The sequence below is a fragment of the Hoplias malabaricus genome, chromosome 7, assembly GCF_029633855.1.
Source record: "Hoplias malabaricus isolate fHopMal1 chromosome 7, fHopMal1.hap1, whole genome shotgun sequence".
Taxonomy (NCBI): Eukaryota; Metazoa; Chordata; class Actinopteri; order Characiformes; family Erythrinidae; genus Hoplias; species Hoplias malabaricus.
The window spans coordinates 17,275,169-17,300,476 of NC_089806.1; the positions used below are offsets into that span (position 1 = coordinate 17,275,169).

General features: G+C 38.4%; 1 protein-coding gene across 2 annotated transcripts in view; it reads right to left on the reverse strand.

The window, feature by feature from the left end:
* Positions 1-25,308, reverse strand: part of plcb1l (phospholipase C beta 1-like) — a 125,657-nt gene that overhangs the window by 20,539 nt on the left and 79,810 nt on the right. For both annotated transcript variants that reach the window (XM_066676509.1, XM_066676510.1), the window contains 17 exons: positions 20,774-20,920; positions 18,965-19,122; positions 18,224-18,306; positions 17,793-17,877; positions 13,050-13,224; positions 10,313-10,393; positions 9,857-9,924; positions 9,552-9,648; positions 8,826-8,910; positions 8,607-8,731; positions 7,634-7,788; positions 4,447-4,611; positions 4,228-4,327; positions 3,888-3,992; positions 2,581-2,696; positions 1,678-1,813; positions 406-459 (listed from right to left, as the gene is read on the reverse strand). In XM_066676509.1, coding sequence (XP_066532606.1) covers positions 406-459; positions 1,678-1,813; positions 2,581-2,696; positions 3,888-3,992; positions 4,228-4,327; positions 4,447-4,611; positions 7,634-7,788; positions 8,607-8,731; positions 8,826-8,910; positions 9,552-9,648; positions 9,857-9,924; positions 10,313-10,393; positions 13,050-13,224; positions 17,793-17,877; positions 18,224-18,306; positions 18,965-19,122; positions 20,774-20,920 — 1,935 coding nt within the window. The remainder of the gene's footprint in view (positions 1-405; positions 460-1,677; positions 1,814-2,580; positions 2,697-3,887; positions 3,993-4,227; positions 4,328-4,446; positions 4,612-7,633; positions 7,789-8,606; positions 8,732-8,825; positions 8,911-9,551; positions 9,649-9,856; positions 9,925-10,312; positions 10,394-13,049; positions 13,225-17,792; positions 17,878-18,223; positions 18,307-18,964; positions 19,123-20,773; positions 20,921-25,308) is intronic.

Here is a 25,308-nt window from a genome sequence, read left to right on the forward strand (position 1 = left end):
GTCGGCTCTAAACTGCAGAAAAGGAGCTCTCCAGAGAAGTGCTGGTGACATACTGTTATCTATCACAGTAGAGGGGTCTGGAGAAACTGTAGACTACCAGTGTTTTTCAGTTATGAATTGTAGTTCTTCTGTTTTGGTTGAAAGTATATCTTTTAGTATAGTTTTTGTTTTTTGTTAAAGTTACTGCTCATCAAGGTTTGATGAAGGTTTGCACAGACCTTTAATACTGGACTGAATGTACTGACTCAAAAATACGTATATGATTTGCATGTGAATATAATGTACATCATAACTCCCAGAATGTGTTTCTGAATGCACAAACATATGCCTTATCTTCCACTTGTCTTTGTACTAGTGGCAAAAAATGCCTAGTGTTTTTGCTGTAGTGAGATTACACTGATGTACCTGTCAAAACACTCTGAATCACATCTTCAGTCTTTACAACCGGCTTCACAGATCCTGAAACAAATTCCACATGAAGAAAGATGCACACACACACACAGTTAAATACACAGTCCTCTACTGTATACAATATATTCATGTTTATCCTTCAGTCCAGAGAGTGGACACTACACACAATATTTTGTTGAGAAACATTCACTGCTGCTTTTGAAATAAAACAACATATTCATTCATTCATTCATTCATTCATTCATTCATTTTCTGTAACTGCTTTATCCTGTTCAGGGTTAGAGTGGGTCTAGAGCCTTCCCAGAATTACTGGGTGAAAGGCAGGAACACACTGTGGACAGGGCCAGCCAGTCTATCACAGGACATCACACACTAGAAATCACCTCTGGACACTTTTGCACAGCCAATCCACCTACAGCATGTGTTTTTGGACTTTGGGAGGATACCCGGGTAGCCAGAAGAGACCAATGCACACAAGGTGAGTACACACCAATTCCTGACAAACTACTCCTGGGGTTTGAACCCACAACCCCACAACCCTGGATCTGTGTTAGCAATTCTACCTACCTGATGAGACTCTGAGCCACCCACACAACACATGAACTTTATTATTATCAGTTTTTTTTTACTATATATATTTTAGGGGCTGCACGGTGGTGCTGCAGATAGAATCACTGTCACACAGTTCTGGGGTTGTGGGTTCAAGCCCTGCTCTGGGTGACTGTCTGTGAGGAGTTCAGAAACACATGTTGGTAGGTGGATTGATGACTAACGTGTCCATAGGTGTGAGTCTGTGAGTGAATGCGTGTTTGTGTGTCACCCTGCAAAGGACCAGTGACCCCTCCAGGGTGTGTTCCCACTTTGCACCCAGTGATTCCAGGTAGGCTCCAGACCCACCGTGACCCCGAACTGGATAAGCAGTTACAAGCAATGAAAGAATGATTGAATATACATATCCTGTGTCAAATTTACTGACTTAACTAAGTGCAAAAAGACACTGAAAAATTCACATCAACAAGCACTAAATATTTCCTCTGAACTCCAAACTACTACATCAATGGAGATAATTTGCAAATATTCTGGAAAAATATACTTCTGTTATGTTAGACATCAGGGACATTTAAGAAAATAATGAGATAATTCAGAATAAAAATATCATTAAATCTAAAAGGTACTAACAATCTTTGTTATTGTTAAGTAATATGTTTTAATTTCAAAAAGTAAAAATGTTTTTAGAGGTCCAAAATAGGGGTCATGAAGCTGTACCTGAGGAGTGCGTATGCTGGCTGCCCACTGAAGGGGGTTTGACTGAGATGAGGGGGGCATGACTCATTCCGTTCTCTGCTGGGACACGATGGGTTTCATTATTCTGCTCCGACACCGGCTCCCCACCCCCATCTACCTGCATGAACACATCATCCAATCAGAATCAATATGTTCACATCAAATATCAAATTCAACATCAGACAAAAGAGTTAAAACAGATGAATAATAATAGTAAAAGTAAATAAACAACACAAGCATTTTCCCTTTAACTCTAAGCTGAAGCCTTGTGTATGACGATCTACAGTAAAAGTTTATAAACCAGTCACAGTACCTGCAGTGCAGTGCAGACTCTGTAGATGTAACACTGGTATCCCACTCTTATCATGGCTAATGCTAAGTCTGGATCACTCTCACCTTCCAATAATCCTTTTCTCTTACCCAAAGCTTTGTGTAACTACCCATTAGGACACTGCAGCCAAAACAGCCAGTTAAGAATACAACATCTACAAGAGCAGTTGTCATAACAGCAGCTAGAGGGAAGTGTTAATTGGAGCTTGTGGTTGCATCAGCTTGATTGGTCAAGTGTAAAGGACAAAGTGGTGTCCCACAGGATGGACCAATCAGCTAATGCATCAGTGGACATGCTGAGTACTGGAGGGCTATTTAGTGTGGCAGTTCAAACACAACGGTGGATAAGAGTGCTGCTCTGAGTACACAGCAGGCTAGGTATACAATCTCAGCTTGGGCAGGAATACAGCGCAGTACTAAGAGGAGTCCTTGGGTAACTTTCCTACCACTGTGTTAGCTTACCACTGTAATATGATTAAAATGACAAGCTCTGGATAAGAACGTGTTCCAAATGACAAAAAATACCCACATATACTCAGAATGAACTTTACACACCTCCTCATTTTTGTATTCCGGTTCTCCCTCCTCCTGTGTGAGAGCTGCAAGTTGACTGGCTCTTTGTTCCATCAGGTTGATGTAGCGAATAGGGTTTGACAGTGCTTCAATCACATCTGCTCACGCAGGGGTAGTAAATACCAATTAGAATTCGAATACAAATGATTATATTGTGGGTGAATGCTACTGTTCTATTGATCTTCAACTGAAAAAAATGGTGCTTTAAATTTACAGTTTAAAGAGAATAATACATTACACCAATACAACTGCAGTATTTCAATTAACTTCTTATGGCAAGAAGTGTCTGTGTATTACTGTGTAAAAGTCAGAAACCACTTTTCGTTTTTTTCCCCCGAAAAAAACAAAACCAAAACACAAACACTGTCATTTAAAACAAGTTTTCCATGTTACAGGACAAAGAGGAGAAAACAGAGATTTAACAAAAAAAAAAAAGATATCTAAACCTCAAAAACTACAACACCATTTTTTTCAGTATTTAGTGTGACCACCATTTGCCTCTATTACAGCCTCCAGTCTTGTTAGAAGACTTGATTTCAGTTCTTCAAAGACATCTGCAGGGAAGTCTTTCCATATCTAGTCCAGCCTTTTTTTGTTTCTTAACAGTTCAGGTATTTTCAAACACATTCAGACATACTGAGGTCTGGGCTCTGAGGCGATCAGTCCATTATTCTCAGAACACAGACAGAGACTTCGTTTGTTTTGTAAATTTTCTTCCTTTTGATCTGTTTCCTTTTCTCTGCAAGGGTGTCCTGACAGATCCACGTCCTTTCAGATCCATGTAGTTGAGTTGTCTTCTCACAGTCGAAAGATGGGAAGAAACACCTGTGGATTTTTGTCAGATCTGAAGTCAAAGGCGAAACCTTGCACAGTTGTTAGGAGTCCCATTTTTCCCGTACCTCTTAATATTTTTTTTGAACTCCAGTTTTGGAAATTCACATTTTTTCTTTGACTTTCTGCTTCTTATGCCAAAGGATTTTATCTTTAAACTAATCTCCTCTTAAATGTCATCTCAAAAACATCAATTTATTTGACAATGGAATACATAACGAGTGAGCTCTGTCTTGTGCAAAGTACTATACATGTAAATGATTGACACTTCTTAATTATGTAAATTTAAAGCACCATTTTTTTTTTTCAATGTTTCTGAACGCTGGTCCTGAAGTACCAACAGCCTTAACCTGTTTAGATGAGTCTGCAGCAGGAAAACCCATAATTTATGCAGGGCTGGGTTCCTCCAGTACCAGGGTTGGGAAACACTTGGTCTAGCCTGTAGTCTTAGATTCTACCTGCAAAAGTGTCAGGGACGTAGTCTTTGACTTCGGTGAAGACAAAAATTGCAGGCAGTGTTAGGCTCTGGTTCTTCTCATTCCTCAGTCCTATGTAATGGTAACCTGAAGCACAAATTGAGAGTAGAGAGGAGACACACTCTTTATCATTCCTGTTCACAATTCAAACAATACTGAGCAGCCTTAGCTTGTGAAACAGTGATACCCCAGAGATGAAACGTGTAAGTAATATACTGCAGGCACAGAAAGACCCTTGTGTATACATCATAGATGTTGTAATGTGACAGGATGTTTGTATTATAAACACAGTGGAGCAATGAGATTAAACAGAGCTACTTGCCAGGTCGGATGGCACATACTGGGATGATACGATGACCAATGATCTTCCCATTATCCTCATAAACAGCTATTCTCAAAGTAGCAAGAGTAGGAAGAACCACCTGTGAGATAAAGCCATGCACATGATACAGTAAGGGAAACGGTCATTAGAAAAGCGCATTGTGAATTGATTTGAACTGAAAGGGATTTTGATATAGTAAAACGATGGGTTTTGGTTTACCTTCTTAAAGACTATAGGCTCCTCATCCCACACAGGGTTAACAGCATTGCCTGGGGATGTCTTGGTTCGAAAAGCTTTCCGCTTTGTGTCTACTGGTAGTCCAAACATTTCCACCTCTGCATATGTTCCTACCCTCTTGTCAGACAGGAACTGACCTGATATAATCTGTCAGACACAAAGTAAGACACTTAGAAGTAGAATTTAAAAGTAGGTTTTACTGATATATTCCTTTAACAGTTACTAAGGCTGAGAATATGTGGACGAATACGCAATAATGAAGTGTTAAATATTCCAGTAATGATATTTCCTTATAAGAACCCATCCCCACATTACTATCATTTTCAATAATTCTCTGTTTGTGTCAGGGTCCCCACCTCCATTTTTGAATGAAAAGAAAATAAGGGATATTTGAACACAAATGCAACTAGAATAGCCTAGTTTTGCAGGACCGGCAAAAGCCAAATTCAGCCTTGCACAGTCACAGTCCCTTATTTCAGGTGGAACCCGACATTCAAATAAGAGGAATAACACCTATATTAGCATTGTAAACACACATCTGAGTAAAAATTATTGTCCAAATGAGAAAAGCGTGAATAAGAATCAAATGTCTGCCTCCTAAAATGACATTTAAATGTGGAAGGGAAAATCCAAAAGGAAAATAACATCAGCCTCATCTATAAACACATTTAACAGTAGCTAAGAGCTGGAATTAAGCACCATGTTGGATTTGGATTTGGCAGAGTAGATAGTCACCATGGTCAAATGACAGGCTCTCTGTGCCTCTATGTATCAGTAGGTCAAAGGAGTGTCACTTTTAGCATTAAAGTGGAAATGAATATTCAAATATAAACCTGGAAAATAAGCTACATGTTGCAGTAAAAACTGAAGCAGATCCTTCACTTTTTGCTGCCTTGCTGCCTTCTGTCTCTCTGCACGCTACTATATTTTCTCTACATCTGAGATATATATATATATATATATATATATATATATATATATATATATGTTTAATATGGAAAGGGTTAATTCCACTAGCCAAGAAGTAGCAAGTCTTATCTTCTTCCTATTTTCAATACAGGGACAATCAAATTACAGTCATGAGCAGGGGTTCACACATTAGCCTCCATGTAAAGTTTGTTCATTATTAGAGTGTGACCAAGCTAATCTGTGACATTTAAGGTAGCACCAAGATAAAATGTATATTTTAGTGTATCTTGAATAGTCTACTGTCAACAGCTGGGGATTCTGATGTGGTATGAAATGCATTCATACCACTACTTCCATTTACAACAATATTTAAGCTAATTCACAAACTCACATTAAACGACAAGACTTTAGCAAACCTAAGGCGGCAGAATCTCTCGTCTCTCGTTTAAGCTGGTCCAGCAAAAAGAACCATCTTACTCCCTTTGCTTCTGGACCCATAGCTCATTCAGTGTGGTGGTTTAAGTAGGATCATTTTGATTAAAGCTAGATTACTACACTTCAGGGGTATTAACACGCAGTTTAGTCCCTCTTTGCTGCGCTAACAGCTTTTAATCTTCTGAGAGGTTTTTTTGACTAAACATTTTTGCAAGGATTGCATTTAACTCACATAACAATCACTAGAGAGGTCAGTTGCAGACGACATAGAATCACAAATTGTACTTCAACTTATCCCCAAGATATTAGATGTTGCTGCATAACACCAGAGAACAGAGTTTCAGTTCTCCACAGCCCATTGTTGTATGTATATTCATTTTCTTTCCAAATTCTGTCATTGGGTATTGTGGCCTTCACTGTCAGATAAACAGTCACTGTGGTGGTATCCTTATGGGTATGTTTCAGCACCTTCAGTTAGGTAGCATAATTGTACCTTATTCTATATTAAATGTAGATTTTAATATTGTTTTGATTTTATATGCCACATTTCATCTCCAAGACTAACATTATGTTGCTTTAGTTGATACAATTCTATAATAAAAAGTTATAAAATATTCACCTCCTGGAGAAGAGGATATAATGTACCTTTGTTGCACAAAACGGGACTTTATAACCATTGTTCTTTGTTTAAAGATGCATTAACATTAGTTTATTGTACTTTTAGTGACAATGATGTACTTTTACCACTCTTTTTTTCTGACAGTGTTGGGTTCATGTGCAGAACAAGAGTTAAGAGTAATCATTTTCTATTAAAATTATAGCTAAATTAATTGAAACAGTGTCTGGATATTTGGTTTTTAATGGGACCTCATCAGCCTTCTGGCCAGTGAATGACTTCTGTATGCTTTAATTTTCTAGAGAGATGCCTGCGTAATTACAGTGAAAGGAGAGAAATGGTAAACTCTGATGGAATACATGTAGACAATCTTTTGGCAAACTGTGAGCCAGAGCTCAACAATGAACCTAATTAGAATGCAATCACAGAGTTTGCTTCCCCGGGGCTTTAATATGATGCCTTCTTTAAGTATTCATGACTACAACGTGGCAATCTCTTGCAGCATAATTGTTCATCAGAGGTGCACACAACCAGAGCCAGACTAAATGATAAACAATTATGAATTATTTAGAAAGGAATAAAAAACTAATCAAGCAAATGATGCATTAAGAATTACTTTAAGAATATTATGCTAAACAATAAAAACATTCACAACAAAATCAAATTTTAAATGGACACTTTTATATCTTGCATATATAGAGGGGGAAAAAAGATCAACTAACAAACTATAACTATAGTATCATTTTTGCCCAAACAGAGTCATCTGCAGAAGGCAGAAAAACGATTTAGTCATCACTTATTATACGTATTAGCTCCCCAAATTACAAACACCACCATACTGAGAGGGTGAGGGCAAATGTGAACTTTTCAAACTGCTGCTAAATCACCCCTGGGCAACTAAATACAATTGGAAGAGAATTCAAAGTCCATATTTCATGACAGCTAACAGATACCTCCACTGGCTAATATTGTGCTTGTGATGAGAGCTGAAAGAAGGTCATATAAACCAACTGTAATTTGTAGCACTCACAACCTGTGATTTTTTTTCCTCTGGGGACTAAATCTGACATTTCTTGACAACGCGGCTAATGCTTCTGCACCACCTCCAAGGTGGAATGTTTAAGCAAATAAATCCCAAGTTATACTAGAGCACTGGAAAACTCATTTCACAGTACACAAACATGTCTACTAAACTGCTGGCTCTCTTACCTTCACAGACAGTGTGTGCGCTACAATCCCGTCCACTGTGCTCTCAGTGAAGGGGTCAAAATGTTTATCGGTCCTCCTCATAAACTCAGGCTTTAGCTTATAGCCACACCTCCCGTTGTACTCATACATCCCCAGATTCAGCTGCATGGGCAGATCTGTCCATCACATAGAACATGAAGGAGAAGAAGTAGTGAAAAAATGAGTTAATGTAAATTCTATACACCCATACCTTCCACAGAAAACACAGCAGAGAGTAGAGAACATATGCATAACATTAAGCTCACATTTGGAAAACGATCAGACAAATCGTTTATCAAAATTCAGCCCAGGCCTCTGGGAAAAATCTCCCAGCTGAGGAATTTTGGCAGACATTAATCTAAGAAAGAGCCCTTACAAGGACATTACAAGATCAGAATGATTCCAGCTGAATATGATTCAGTTCTTGTGCTTTTTAAATGTTTGTATTCCAAAACTATCTGTATGTGAATTGTAAACAAACTTCATATTAACCCTTATATGGTCAAACATTTCTGGACACCAGTTCATCTAAAAACATCATTTAAATTAATGTTATTACAGAAGTTAAAGTTTCTATGCTTCTGTGAACACTTTACACTAGATACAGGAATATTTCTTTGAGGGGTTGATGACATTCAGCCATCAGTGTTTATATTAGATTAGATTAATCAGAGCATGAGGACACTGTTCCAATGCTGTTGTAAAAGGCAGGTGACTGGATTTAATGCAGTATTATTTGAGGTGGATGCAATGCATCAATATAAAAAATGGGCACGCAGCAAAACTCGTGCTTTGTATGAGAGTGGCCTCTGTAGGTGGTGGCATTTGTACACACCATAATTCATTATAACAGCAGCACTGTGGTTTTGTAGTTTTCAATCACTATTCCTCAGAAAGATTTCCTAATTATTTAAAAGCAAAAAAAAAAAAGTCTGAATGGTCACTGGTTATGTACCTATTGTCTGGAAGTTGAGGGCTACAAGCTGACATCCAGCGTTCCAGAAGACCTGAGGCATGTAGTTGGAGGAGTCTACTCTGGTGCCTTTGGGGTAGATTCGGCTGAGCTGGAGTTTGTTATATCTGTGTGAATCTAGTTAAGGAACACCACCCATGAAGGGGCAGAGATATATACAACAGTGTAAGCAAGCTACACAAATTTGTATGAAATGGATACTCCACAAATTCCACTGGAGCCTTGGTCAGCAGCTCAAGTGCTTTGGTCTCCACATAAGATGACATGTGGTAACTTCTGTTGGTTTCTGTAAAAGAAGACATGGCATTTAAAGGGAGAAAAATATATTAATGTATCAGTAAAGTTATTTAAAAAAAATACAGTATGAAAGAATGCACCATCAGTAGATGTTATTATTAAAAGGACACATATTATTTATATTGTAATAAAGAGTTTGACATGGAATGTGAACAACCTAAAACCTCAAAAGCACTTTTTAAGTTTCTAATCTATACAGACCATATATAGATACTATGCTGTAAAACATAGTTTTTGTGATAAAATGAAAACCCACAGCCACTATATCTGACTATTCATCTTACATCAGTTTAGCCAACTCACCAGCAATAATATACCAATAATGTTATAAAACTGCAATGTATCCAATAATGTAGCATATAGGAGTACTAAAGGCACAGCAACAATCACTATACAAAAAAAAAAAAAAAACAACAACACTCTTTTATTCTATTTTTTAAAAAGTGTTTCGAAAACCCAAATAAGTGGATGCAATAAAAAGAAAGAAATTGTGATAAAATTAGCCCCTAAAACATGGTTCAGTTCAGATCTGTTTGTCTCAAATGTACATACTGAGTGAAACTGAATCTGTCACATTATGTCAAACCGCATATTATACTAGCAGTATCCAAACGAATGTGAGTAACTTACTCCTTGATGCCTCAAAGGAGTTGAACTTGACCGGCTGAATATAGTTGACCAGGTTGGACATCTCCTCTGTGGCAAACGCCTCACTCCCTGCTGTCCCCTACACACGATGGACAGTAAATTCTCACTCTTTGTGAGTTTATACTGAAGTTATGAAGTTATGTGAACACAGATGATCCGATTATTTTATAGGAGTCTTGCCAAACTACTTTTACTGGTGCAGCAGGAAGAGCTCACCCAAACAGGGAAGAAAATCCTAGTCTTCTGCACAAGGCAGTGGTATTATTGACCCCTATACGAACTATTACCTCATCCATGGATTTTTTGCTCTCGTCGTCTTCGTCATCCTCATCGTCACTTTCTGCTTCAACTTCACCTGACAAATCAGGACAGAAGTTGATAACACTTTTCAGTCATTTGTGGCCATGAGACATTCACACATTTCATCAATGTTCATAAAGGCACTATTACGTACATCTACAATAATTAAAGACTGCAACAATAAAAGCATACTATAATTCAGCAAAATATAACATTATAGTAAAATCACACAGTTCTTTAGAAATGAGATGTAGTGTGTCAGATTGTATTTAAAGTGTTAATAATAATAATTACATAATGTAATTAGAAATATCTACATTTACACATAGATGCATGATACTTACATTCAATTTATATAGAATTTGTTAAAGATTTATTCACACTCTCACATCTTTGTCACAATTATTGTTTTAGTAATAATATTAGTTTTAGTGTATTCTCACCAGCAGATTTTCCATGCAGTCTGCTGTCACTGTTCTCAGAGCTGGGCTGGCTAGAGTCTGGGATCTCCTGATTGTTGGAGCCTGTGAATGAATCCAGATTCTGTTATTTCTAAAATTAACAAGTCAAACCCCTGACAGTACCTAACACTATCCTTCAACATCATTCTATCTTGTAAATTAACAGTAATTCTGAACTTTAAAGAGACTCCATTTTCGTTTCACATCATCGTTTCTATTCTGCTTTTACACACAAATGAAATGAATTGATAACTGGCTAAACGTAAAAAAGATCAAAGCTTCAAAACTGTGGAGTGCAGTGGATGATGTGGATGAAGTGAAAGTTGGAATAAGACTGAACAATCAAACTGTACACAACATGCTCCCAATTGTTCATTAATTTTTTAGGGACAAATGCCAGACATCTGCTTAATACATTCATGTGGAAAAGTTTGGATGCTTCTTGTCTAACGTCATGTTTGTTTTATTTTGTTTGTGCAAATCCTCTGCGGAGAACTCACTTCTGCACATTTGATTGCAAAACCCGAATTTAAAGTAGTAATATTACATCAATAATACGTTTGATCAGTTTTAATAGTAACCTAATAATAATACTACAATTATTACTACTACCGCTAACAATAATCCATTTTACTCATAAAAATAAGCAAACGTGCCTCATTACACTGAGTTACACTGGAATTTTTCACCCACTCGTATAAAGTAAATTTGAGAAACAAACTTTTTCCTTTCAAACAAAGACTGAAGAGGAAATGTTTATAGACTTTATTATGGCTACTTGTACAAAAGGCACACATTTCATTTTTAAATATGTACATCATTCGAACTTTAATACAACACATAAAAATGTTGATAAAAAAATTTACATTCGCAACTGATATACAAATCTGAAACAAATTCAAAGCATTGCATGCACAGTGTATGGGTTCCATTGTTGATGTTAGTAATGTGTATGGCTACTGTCAGATGACCTTCTGATCTAATTTAAATATTTCAATTTATCATATTTCTTCATTGTTGTATTTTTTAAAGCATGCATTTAATGTATTTTGATGGGGTGTTAAAGCTGATTGTCCAGAAGAGGGCAGTATGAGAGCTGTGTAAGAAAAGAGGAGTTCCAGCTGCTGACAGATCCCTCTTACTGTGCTGGAAAACTGATGTTACAAGTTTTGACTGAGATTTTGACTTTCAGTGTCAGCAGCAGCGCTCTGTTTCTGTTCCACTAAGCACTTTTGTCACTTTGGCTAAGAGCGTCTGCTAAAATGCTGTAAATGTTTCTGAAAAGAAAGAAATAGCACTCCACTGGAAAGCCAGGAACATGACGAAAATGGTGTAAAAGCAAATTTACAATACAAAGCCCTCCTGCTTTATTTTTATTTTAATTTAAATATTAAGTGTATCCCAATACCCAGTGAGTTGATCACCTAGGCACCATTTTACCATCACACTGCAGTTTATTTGTATTTCCATTAATTGTTTTTGGTCATTATTTTCAGTAGTTGAAAAGTTAAACAAAACTAAGTGAACAGCTACAATGTAGCTTTTGCTTTGTTGTGATAATCCATTTGCTTAAAGTTATGACTTCTGGCAAAATTAGGATGAGTTTTGAATGAACACTTGTCTAACTAAATTTTAAAATGCTGCTGATCTACACAGCTCCCTATGAAGGCTATAGAGGAAAAGGAAGCTCACTAGGAAATGAGACATGCCCTATGAGTGTATTATTGTAGGAGACGCCTTCACATTTGAAATTATTACCATTTGTTAAATAAGGAACCTGTACTTTTTAAACAATCTGTTAAAAAAAGTTCTCAGCTGAAAAAGTGAGAAGGCAAAGCTTGTTTAACTGCTCCAAGAGTCATGTTTTCAAAGGCAGATTACTTGAGGGAAAACTCTCTTCAAATCTCCATGTGTTTACATTCATTAATAATATATAAAGAACATGAAACTACATTCAAGTGTGTAAGAGAGAAAGAAACAGAGAGAGAGAGGTGTGTGTGAGAGGGGGTTTGTGTAAGAGAGAGAAACAGAGAGTGTAAGACAGAGAGTGAGCGAGAAAGACTGATTGAGTGTTTGAAAGATATTTCAAGACAATATTCATTCGAAACTTTCTATCGTTTTATCTTGTTTTATAACATAACTGAGGTATATTTATCTACTGCATTAATTGCTACAGTTATTCACAAAGTTTGAACACCCCTGGACAGATTTACATTAGTCTATTTATTTGCTGAGTTATACATATTGAATAAAACAAATGTTTAAATGTGTCATAACTTTTACAAAGGCCAAATGTCCATCCCCCAGTGCCTTAAACTTAGTCCATTTGTGTAAACAAGTATTAATGCCTGAAAATGTCTAGTCAAGTTTCCTCTTTAGAGCTTAGTATCAGTTACGAACATTAAAACATGGAACGTGATCTGAGGCACCCAGATTTCTGCAGATGACCATACAGGGCAGTCCATCTGATAGAATGTCTGAATGTATTAATCCATTAACTGAAGCATTTCCATATTATCACTGTCTACATTTTTTAAAATATTTTCTACATCATGCAAACACAGGTGATAAACACTGTAAAACTTGATGAGCAAGAAATACAAGACGACAGTGATAATGTGTAAAAGCTCCATGGTCACTCAATACATATAGCAGTCCTAGAGGAATATCATCAGTGACTGAGCCCAGTTCATTGTGCTGGTGTAAAGAGGAAAAATACCTGCGCTGGGTGAAGATGGCTCACACATACTGGACGTGTCACTGTAATTATTAGAAGTCTGCTCTGACAGCTTCTTCTTGGTGCTGCCCTCATCTTTGTGGGAGTTCTTCTTGTTCTTGATGAGAATCTTACCCATCAGGTCCATAGGACTGGGCAGGGGAACTCCTGCATCCAGCTGAGAAGGAGAAAAATGATGTGCATCAGTTTCTGGACAAGCATACGTGTCATGGATGGAATGGTTGCAGCTCTATCACTCCAGAGAACACAGCTCCTGCCCAGCTAAAATAATACAGGGTTTTACACATGCTTGGCATGGTGAGCTTAGGCTCATTTCATGTTTCTGTCATGATAATACAAACTGCTATTTGTGTGGTGTGTACACCATCTTACCTCTAACCTTTTCTTCTTTTTTCTCCGACAGAGAATAACTTTATTTAGCTGTATTTTATGAACGCATTAGTCATTATGATCACAGTGATGTGCTTTGTGGCACATTGATTTTGCTCTGGCTTTTTTGTTTCTTTTTCATTATTAAACAGCGTGAGTGGAGATTTGCTCTGTGATCATGAAGCTTGTCTTGGATTTCTTGGGGTAACGACATGATTGACTTTTGTCTGCTAATTTTTTAAGCTGCCCTGCTGGCAAAAATGTTATTAAGTTTTAAATGCACGTCTTATGGTAAGCAGAGCTGGGGTGGAAGATAAGGAACATTTCACAGACTGTTGGCCTCATGATCTTGAATATATATAAAATAAATCATCTATTTTCAAATTCATGCTGTGGTATTCCAGTGAACAAGGAAACATGAAAAAAAAATTAAAGTCTTCAAGGTTGAAAGGAAGCTGAGGGCAGAAGAGATTGGGCATGTTTGTGTAAATCTGAGTTTTCAAGTGGGGACTCATCCTCGTGGGGAAAATCACTTCATATCTCAGTGTTTACATTCATTAATAATATATCATAACATGGAACTGCATTCAAACACAGGCATTGGAGCAAGGAGCAAGGGTGTTTATTTGTGTGTGTGTGTGTGTGTACGTACATGTGTGTGAGTGCGAGAATGGGGGTTGGGTGTGGGGTGGTATTCAAAGCAATTATCTTTATCCTAAACCCCGATCTTTCCATTCAGATTTCCAGAAGCAGACTAATCAGGTGCGAGCAGTCTTTGGCAACTCAATGCCTCTGAACTGTTCAGCTCAGTAAACAAGTTCTTTCACCTTTTTCTTTCACACTGAATTGAATTTACTTGGTTCAGTAATTTATATTAATTAAAGTACATTATCAAACAGTTAACTACTAAAATCAAAGCTGTGTTAATATCATAGAGTACGGAATAATACATTATCCCCTAAACAGAATCCAAATGTCTACATTACAGACTGACAAACCCCGTCTCAACTTACATAAGAGCATTTCCATTGGTAATGATTCATTTATCAGAAAAAAAATATTTTAAAATTATATATATTTTTTAAATATTTGTTCTTACAGCAACAATAGTTTGCATGTGATGCACTCCTTGAAGCCAGTGCGTAGGAATGGGCGGTATCTACATTTTTTTGTACCTTTGTGTCTCGTTATTTGCTACACATGGGAAAACATGGGAAATTCTTTAATTCACCCGAGAACTTATGTTTCGTCATAGCTGCTCGAGATGAGGGTAGGTCCATGAGCTTTGCCTGACGTAAACAAGGACTACTGACGTGCAAACTGACCAATTAAATGTTTACAGAGAAGATTATCGACCAATAACCGTAGCTCTACAGTCAGACCGTCCAATCAGAAGATTTTAGGCTACTTCACCACGCCCCCGTCTTACTCAAGCGAACCAGTAGGGGAGGGCGGGACTAGTTTGTGAACGAAACGCTTCTCGAAGTTCTATGTAAACTCCAGAAAAAATAAAATCCTGGACATTTTTTTAAGTCTAAAAAAATACATTTCCGGGTAAAAGAGGACGTCTTGGTCACCCTAGAGGTGGTGCTCTGTCAGGCTGTGTTCTCTGTGAGCAGAAAAACGAGTGAATTTAGTGAACACTGACACACGTTGTGGACAAACACTGTTTCTGAAGGAGCAAATTTCAGTGACTGGTGCTGAAGGGACAGAAATGTTCGAAAAATAAGCAAAATAAGACGGTTCTACACTGTTTAGAAGCACAGTTGGTGCTAACAAGCAGTTGTGGTTTAGCACAGCACAGCAGATTTTTCAGCAAATTGAGTATCAAAACACACATATTTTTAGGATAAAGCCATATACCTGTGAGCACAAAGTTAAGTAAAGGATTTTCAGAGAATGTTGTCTGTTTACAGCTTTCTTCCTCTCTTTTAACCCAACCTCAGTGTTCAACTTACAACTGCAGTGGGCTACGGGGCTTGTGTTTTTCTCCACTCGTTTTCAGACAGTGACATCAGCAGTCAATGAGCTCCCACAGCGCCCCCTCCCTGTGGCTCTCTTAATTGCATATACAAATTTTAGCCACCTTTTAAAGACACAGAACAGAAATTTGACACACCACACTGGTCATAAATACCGCCCTCATTTTGAAATACGGTTTTATCGTTGTACCGCTCAACATTTTCAGTGTGTGTACCATTTTCTAATATTTTTCAACTTTACTTTTTATTTATTTTACTGTTAATTATATATAGCATCATCACATTATTGCATCTTGGATCCTGAACCAGGCAATAACCCAGTGAAATGAGGTCCACAGAGGTCAAGAAGAGATTAGTGCCCTCGTGGGTTATTTTCTTGTCTTTGTAATTCTTTGAGAGTGAAATATATTAGTATATGCAAAGTGAAATTGTAAAGTCAATGTAACATAATAGGTTAAATAAAAAACTGCACATTTGCATCATGTACATTCAGCACATAATTTACTTCAGAGAAGGAAAGTCTTGTGGAGATGAGTTAAGACAGAAGGCACAGTAGGCCTTTCACAGTTGGACAAATGGGTCTCTCTCTGAGATGAAGCTACACGTCTCACACAATGTCTCCCCCACAAAGGCTACAGTAGTGCTCTGGTCAAGATCCTGCACTTCCCTAGGGCAATAAATCCAATAGCACAATAAAATGTATTCCCACGTGTCACTCGGCATGTCACAAAAACTTTCTTAACGAGTGAAAGAGTGCGGATGAAAGGAGGAGAGAGGCACAGGGAAAAGTGGTTACATAACGACGAGGGACAGGGCCTCGGCGAGTTCCTCTACAACAGCACAAAGCATGCTTTTGACTAGTCACTATGACAACTGGGGCAGGGGGGAAAGAGATAAAGGTTGGCCAAGGGCTAGCATTTAGATTACTTGGTGGCATATTTCCATTTAATCTGCTCTGACTGACTGGCCCTCTGCAATTTGATAAACAGCAGGCTGATAGAGCAGTCCGATACTAAGGAGCATGTGATTGAAAGGAGATGAAAAGAGACCTTGAGTAAACAGCAGCATTTCTTTCAAATGGCCCCTTCAAAAGCCTCACTCAGGCTCTCAGATAGGGGCTGGTGACGCATTACAATGCTTGTTTATGTATTATACATACAGTACTGTGTGGAATATGAGGAGTGTGAAAACACTGTTGCTGCATGTACAGACTGTGCTAAGGGCAAAGTATGCCATATGTATTTATGTGGAGGTACACAGAATACTGAACGACCTCTGAAACTCAGAAACCATTATTTATTATTATATCATTTTCAGTCAAAATGGCGATAATGTATTAAAGGTCATGTTTAAACATCTTAAAAGCATTTTTATTAGCAGTTTATTGATTTATTTTTAATTAATTTTATTCCAACTTTACTCTGTCACACTTACAGTTGGAGCAGAATGCGGTGTCTAGGTATTTAACAGGAAGCAGGCAAAGGGAAATCAATATAACTGTTTTGGCTTGGCTTCACTGGTTACCAGTTAAATACAGGACTGACTTTTAAATGATATTATTGGTTGTTATTAAAGCGCTTAATAGTGTCTCACCTCTCTGATCATTTGAGCACACATTCAATTTCATAAGTTTGAAGATCCTCAAATCAGTTGCTGTTTTCCTCTTCATCATTTTAATCATTCTTCATTAAAATCTATCGGCGACAGAGCTTTCTTTGTAGCTGCCTCAAAACCATGGAATGGCCTGCCACTTTACATAAAGAGGTCATCCACAGTTGATGATTTTAAGTCAAGCCAAGTAAGCACTTTGGCCAGCTTCCTTGGTCTTTTAAACATGCTTTAGTAATAAAGATTGACTTCAGTAGACTAACTGCATGACTTCTTTAATCATCTCAAACCAGCCTCAGAGGTTATCAGGGCACTTGAAACAAGGTTTCTAATTCCTGGACCTGACTTGGCTACCTCGCATCGAATGAATAAGGTTTGGAGTCTGTGGAAGGCCATTTTTCTGAGAACATCAAGACCATTTTTTGTTTGTTTGTTTGATTTGAAAGCTGTCTTCTCTGCTGTTTCTCTTTCTCTCTAACAGCTTCTTGTGAGCTCCATGTTCTTACACAGAATTGGTGTTATCTCACATGATAACAAGATCTGAAAAAAGTTTTTTTCCCCCTCCCATCTATCAAAGATATAGAATACTGTTGATTATGAAAGCTAAATAAAGGGTGGTCTCTGAGTTTTGCACAGTAAATTCAAATTCCCATTTTCTGTAGAACACAATAGATGAACACAGTGGAAATGAAGGCAGCATTAGACAAGGCTTGTGGATCTTATCAACGGCATAGAGGCATATTCACTGCACGTGGCCTGAACTCACTGGGTATTTCTCCAGTTCCTCTGTGAGCAGAGCATCTCCAAATATTGATCTGCAGTACTCCGCCATCTTGGCCTGCTGCTTGGGCCTGAGGAAGACGAGACAAACAGACAGACAATCAAGCCTGCGGCCATGACCCAGCACACATTTGCATTAACTCATCGCTGTCTAAAGGAAAGAAAAACATGCCAATTCAATTTCTCCATCGTGTCAAGGCAGAACTCGTTTACAAATCTGCTCTCTGAATCTTAAAATTACATTGTATGAGTAATGCACCCATCCTGTATGATAATAGAGGAATATTTTCATGTAACCTTTATGCAGTGCTGCACTGGTCAGCACGAGCGGCTTCTTTTAGTCTCATCAAGTGACTCAGACCATTATGGAGGAACATGACAGACTAATTGCGTAAGAAGAAAGCGTCTTTCACTTACGAATCCACATGGTTCTCAAATGAAAGGATGACGGGGAAAGGGGACGTCTTGAATGCACTTTCAGCAATGGCCTCAATCACTTCCTGAAAAGACAGGTTGCATTGTGTAATCATCCTTGAGAAGCTCCAGAAGGCTTTCAGGCACTATCATGGCCTTCCTGCCAGCTGAATGCTGATGAGAGAACTTGAGATATTTCTAATACCACTCAAGATGGAAATGGAATCTTATTAGAAGTCAATAGAAGTCTCTTAACCCGTGTCATCAGCTATTATTACAGTGGGAGATTAGACTCATTCTGGAGCCGTATGACCAAGTGAGAGGGTGCAAATTAACGTCCTGCATTTACTTTCAACTCCACTGCTTTTCCAATGTTCAAATGAACTCAAACTATTTTACTGTATATTTTTTAATGTAGATCCCCTCTTCATTAAAAATAATAGTTTGTATAACAAGGTCAAATAGTGTCACCAATATTAAGCACTGCTCTTAGAAAGAACTACAGCCAAGGAGAGTGTTATTGCTTAGTGGAGAATCTTCAGCCTCCTATCTTTAGCTCTATCTGGTGCAAGGAGAAGTCGATGTACATTAGATTATTTTGCTGAACTATTTCTTCAACTCGTTTTTTTAGTCCAGTCACTGGATATAAGTCGATTTTCACTGGGTACATATGTTTGTATGACATATTTTGGTAGTTCACTTTCTATAATCTCTTTTCCAGCTGTGTTCTGTGTGAGAGTTTACCTTAAAGGATATTTCTGAGGTCATAGTGAAGCCATGGGTAATGATTGGCTCCTCCTCAGCCGTGCGCCCCTTCCAGCAGTCCAGCTCTACACAGCGGCAACCGGACAGCAGCACTTGCCTGTACATCTCCACCGAGGAGTTCCCTGCCAGCTGACCAGCTGCAGAAACCATACAGATTCTCAGAAGACAGCCTCATACAGCATCACAACTCATTATTTATCAGAGTTCAGATCTTTTTAAGGAATAGATTAGTTCTTCATAATAGTAAAAGCAATTCATATCAATGTAAACATTAACAATGCAGAAATTGGGAGAATATAGAGACAAAGGTTTAAATGTGATTGAAAATTTAGTCAAAGCAATAATACACAGATATTTTTGCAAAAATTATTTTAAAGAACAGTATGTCCATCATTAAATATCAGTAGGAAATATCAGTGAAATATTAACGTCTGTCTGATTCTGACATCTGCTAACGCCAACATGTCTCAGATGTCGTTCACACCAAACTTAAAACACAGCCTCAAAACTCCAGGGTCAATTAAAACATATGCACACACCCATGTTCATATGATTCTCCACATACTGCCTGTTTACCAAATAATACATAATTCTTGGAAAGAATGGGTGTGACAGAGCTGACCCCAACATTATTACAGTCATTAGCAAAGCAATTACATCCCTATTAGCACCATAACACAACAGCACAGTGAGAAGCCACACAGACATTTCAGGGGTCATTTTCCAGACAAAAACCTTTTAGCTTTTCCAGCAAATGCATTTTTATCTACTTCTGCACATAGCCACTTCCAGAAACATCTATACTGCATTATCTTCTAATTGTTTGCAGTTGCTTATAGCCTGAACTAATGTCTTTATCTGAGAACAAGTCCATTAGGACAATCAGTAAACGAGAACAGGCTTGGTTTCCGATTTTTGTGAATGCAGTGGTCGTGGTAATATGTACATTACCACAATCTGTGAACTAATGTCATTATTGTTGACCATAGCCCATTTCTGTGGCTCTTGATGATTCTAAGGAACAAGCCTGGTGCCTCTGAATTTCTGAGACAAATTCAAAGGGTTTCATAACATGACCTCTACTTCAGAAGCTATTCTGTACACTGTGGGGATTTCATCCTCGTGTCTGGTAAGACTTTGAACGAACAGATGAGAAACAATACAAGCCTCAGGATCAAACGGCGACACACTCATTTGACTTTAATTCTCATCACAGTCTACATCCAAAGCCTGATATATGGTGCTCATTAGATAAATATTAATGATGTTAGCACATGGAGGATAATGAGGTAAAGATAAATGTTTCATATGGAACCTCTCTAAAGTCTGGAAACGTGCACAAACGTTAGGGTTCCTTAATAAGCATTTTTCTTTTCCAAAGATGTTCTGGAAAATGGCACTTCAGGTAAAGAGAAGTAAAGTCTCATGTCACTGGCAGTGAGCACCAGTCAAGCCTTGAGTTTAAAGTAGTCTTATTTTCAGGTTTTAAATTTGCACAAAGGTAAAGTCCACCTGGTTTGGTGCAGTTTCAAACAACATTTTTAATAAATAGAACAACCTTCAGTAGCAAAATGCCACATCTTACCTTGTGTTCCTGCAAACATCAGGATTTTAGAGGCTAAATATTAGGCATTCAAGATTAGTCTCAAGTCAGTTAATATGCAACTTGAGTATAACTTATACCATTTCTTATGTGTGTTGTATACACATGCTGAAAATCTGGGGAGAAGAAACACAAAGTAGTTGATTTGCTTAAACAGAGCTTTATAAGTAATCTGATTGGCTGACCTGTGAGGTAGGTATTGTGGGAGGAGTTAATGAAATAGTGAGACAGTGGGAGTGTCATGTCTTCACTCTGGTCCAGCTTCTCTGGAGGAATGATGCTGTTCTCCTCTCCACTCAGATACCTTGCAAATCCTTCCACAGAAATCTGACCTACATGGAGTAAAGCACGCATTTGCATTCACATCAACACAGTAAATATCACTCGTGAACTGCTTTTCAGTATTACTGAAGAGTGCAGTACTTACTCACAAAATTAATGAAGTTAGAATCTGTTTCATTTCAGTAATATTTACTACCACTAGCAGAAATACATTTGATTTGATTTGAATCCTGAACAATTCTGTTTCTTCACACAGAATTAATGTAGATTACATTTAATGGACGGTCATCAACACACTTTTAAAGAACTACCTCAGCATCCTGACCTTTACAAGAATGTAATAAGCTACATTTACTCTGTTTTGATGAAATAGTTTGGTCGATTTTTGTAGAGGACACTTTTTATTGAAGTAAATAAAACCTTTACCAAACATTTATATTCATCTGCTTTTTTTGCTCAATTAATTTTAAAATCATGTCACTTTAAAGCACATGCAAGGAAAGCATAAAACGAAATGGTATGCTCGGGAGCATCTGTGGGTAACTTCACCAAGCCTAATGTCAAGTGCCAGCTAGAGAGGTATATAAACCAGACCAGCAATGGTCTGTGGAGCAGTAGAAATTTGTTCTTTTAATGTGATAACTTAATGTTCAGTACATTTGAGATCATATTTAGTGGCTTTTGTTTAAGCACGAAAAAGATGGGGAGGTCATTTTAACTGCCTTAATTTCAGAACAAAATTTTTTGAGCAATTGTCTACACCACCTTTGGCTATATAGTGCATATTCATGGAAAAGCTGTAAACCTGTGCTGTGTTATTCACTACTGCTATTGTTACAAAGCAGCTCTGCCATAATCCTAGCACCAAGTGAGAGTTGCCGAGGGATGCAACAGTGGGATTCAAACTAAAGAAACCCTCTTCCAGTAAAACAGAAAGAAACCTTAAAATGAACCTAGACTCAAAATGGGAACCACTCCCCCTCTGGTCCAGGAGGAAACAATCTTGGGGGAATAAATGAAATAGCTAAATGTTTCCTGTGTTTGGCACCTAATGGGCAGAGTGAGGATGAGAGAAACCTGCAACACTTCAACCGCAGCTAGAACAGAGCTCGACCATGCCATCCACCAATTAGTGTGATGGTCAGTGACGGCAAGAGCTTGCTGACCATTTAGGCGTTCTGACTACTGACAGGTGAGCTGTGATGAAGTAAGCCCACTTTCAGCACCTCCCGCTGTTCCAGGTAAAAGCTCTGGACTATGGGAGATCCCCTCAGTCCCTCTGGCCACTTTAGACTAATTAATCCTGCCACGCCCTCGGAAGACTTCCGCAGCCTAATTAACGACATTTTTTTCCTCTGACATCTGAACACACTCTCCCTAATGAGGCCATGGAGGGTGACTTTCATCTCAGCGAGACTTCACCTTTTCAGCCTTTGGAGGGAACTCTGTGGATGAAGACCACACTGAGAGTGCTGCTCTGGGACCAGAGACAAAGACACAGTTTGTGGAATTAACTAGAGAATGTAACTAGAACTTGATTAAGAAGTTGAGTGGAGTGTTCAAGCACTGAGGAGATCTCCCAGAATCCTGGCCTATCCTTTCTTTTTAACTTCCAATATTTCGATGAATGGAACCTGCTTTATTTACAGGGTCAAGTTTTTAAGAATAGTCTTTTTTTCCCCAAATATGAACTCTGGAAAAAGTCTTGACAATGAAGTTGTCGTTTTCTGTGTCAGATGCATTTTTGCAGCTAGTTCTGTGTGATTTAGACAAGGGGTGGTGCCTGTGAGGAACATCATGCATTTACTGAATTCTTCAAAACATTACCAGCTCTATTCACACAGGAGCTCACTCAGATTTGTACTAGGGGGTGGCAGGATAAAATTTGGGTAATGTCCAGTACAAAGTCCAGAAAAGTTCAGGGTTACCGTGCATGTGTGAGAGGGGACATTCTCTCCTTAGAGACTGGGCTAATGTCAGAGGGACCAAAGCCATATTTTGATTACGTTGCTAAGCATTTTACCTGCAATATGTGTTGAGATATATCACATGAATGTTAGTCTGCGTTGTGCCACTAAATAATGACAACTAGAATAAATAAGTCAGAATACTTAAACCACACAATAAAGGTACATATGAAAAATATGAAGGGATATTTGAATGCAGTAGCTACCAAATCTACCAAAAATTCACAGTGCACAAACTCAAGTGTTAGAAATTACCCTAAAGCGATATATCCAGATATTTAACATTTATAAAAATATCTAATATTTAAATACATAAAATGGTATGATAAGCTCTGAAGCATCTGCACTTCAGTCTACCATGCAACTGAGTTTCTGTTGTGACAACATTTAATACCTTTGAGGCATAAATAAAAAAGCACACTGTATAAGCAGCAAGCCCCACTATATAGTCCTCAGTGATGCATGCATCAACAGTTCCACACTGAAAAAAAAAAATCCAACTTAAGAGGATGTGGTTTCTAACTGAAGACTGTTCTCAAACTGGGACAGCAGAGATTGCAGCATGTGCTCTGAACATATTAATATTTAGATGTCAAATCTAGTTTTAATAACAGTAGGGTGGATGTATAAGACTTTTAGCTGCTGGTATAACTTGATGGACAGCACTGTTCTCCTTATGGCAGACTGGGGCCCAGTTTCAAACTTAAGCAACCATACCACATCATACCAAAAAGTCCATCAACAAGACCCTTACAGCTATATCTGCTGCAGTCAGTAGCATGATTCAAAAACTAGATGTGTTTGTAGTATTGTGTAATTTAGGTTTAATTAATCTAGCCTTCTTCATTAGTCCTAGACTTATTCTTTTTGTGTAGTTTAAGAACTGTGCTGGATGCACAGCTTCTGCTGGGAGGAGTTCTGTGAAGTACAGGTGGTGGACAGAGAATTCAGAGAACACAACCTTGTTTCTCTCTGAATGATACACAAGCCATTATCAGAAGTGTCAGAGTAAAGAGGAGAGTGCGAGCTCCTGTACAGACTGCATGACCTGAAGGAGAGCATGTGGAGGAACTGTTAAACAGACGGAGGCATCATCAGCAGCTCCTCAGGCAAAATAAATGCTGCAAACAGAATCCACGCTCACAGGTCCGTAGCTGCAAAACGCTCCACAGCTGATGAGCAACACGCCACTGGCCACTGACTCCTAATAACCAGAAACATTTTTTCTGAATTATTTAACTCAACGAGTCTCCCATGGTTCCACTTTCAGCGACATAAGCCTCAGGCTTTAGTGTCTGCTATAAACAAAGTTACAAAACATAAATCAAAGAGGTTTTCTGTCTGCACCATTCAATTAGTTATAATAGCGAGGAAAGAAGCCTCTTCAGATTCGGTGTCACAGTTCAGTAACAGAACAGACTGTGTGCGACAGTGTGTGCGTGTGTGAGAGAGATGACAACAGAAGGCAGAGTTGGCAGTATAACATTTTGATTCAGGATTGAATCAGTCTGTGTAGCAGCTGTTTTAGTAAAACCCCACTGTGTACGGCAGAAAAGACACGATGTGATGAAGTGTGGTAGTAAATTTGTTTCTGTACATTTTCAGGACATGTTCTGAATTCTGAGGTCTGGGAATTGAGCAAGGCTACTTCAGTATAAATAAAAGGTAAAACCCAACAAAGTTGTGTTTAAAGTTTGTTTCACCCAATACCCCATGCTTCTTGTTTTTAAAGAAGTATCTCAACAGGGATCAACATACAATATACAGGGGTTGGAGAATGAAACTGAAACACCTGGTTTTAGACCACAATAATTTATTAGTATGGTGTAGGGCCTCCTTTTGCGGCCAATAAAGCGTCAATTTGTCTTGGGAATAACACATAAAAGTCCTGCACAGTGGTCAGAGGGATTTTAAGCCATTCTTCATGGGAGATGTTCAACTTCACTTTCATGTTCATCAAACCAATCTTTCACCAGTCTTTCTGTGTGTAGTGGTGCATTGTCATCCTGATACACGGCACTGCCTTCAGGATAAAACAACGTCTAAACCATTGGATGCACATGGTCCTCCAGAATGGTTCGGTAGTCCTTGGCAGTGATGCGCCCATCTAGCACAAGTATTGGGCCAAGGGAATGCCATGATATGGCAGCACACACCATCACTGATCCATCCCTATGCTTCACTCTGGGCATGCAACAGTCTGGGTGGTACGCTTCTTTGGGGCTTCTCCACACCATAACTCTCCCAGATCTAAAGGTGGACTCATCAGAGAACAATACATGTTTCACATTGTCCACAGCCCAAGATTTGCACTCCTTGCACCACTGAAACCGACATTTGGCATTGACATGAGTGACCAAAGGTTTGGCTATAGCAGCCCGGCCGTGTATATTGACCCTGTGGAGCTCCCGACCGACAGTTCTGGTGGAAACGGGACAGTTGAGGTGCACATTTAATTCGGCCGTGATTTG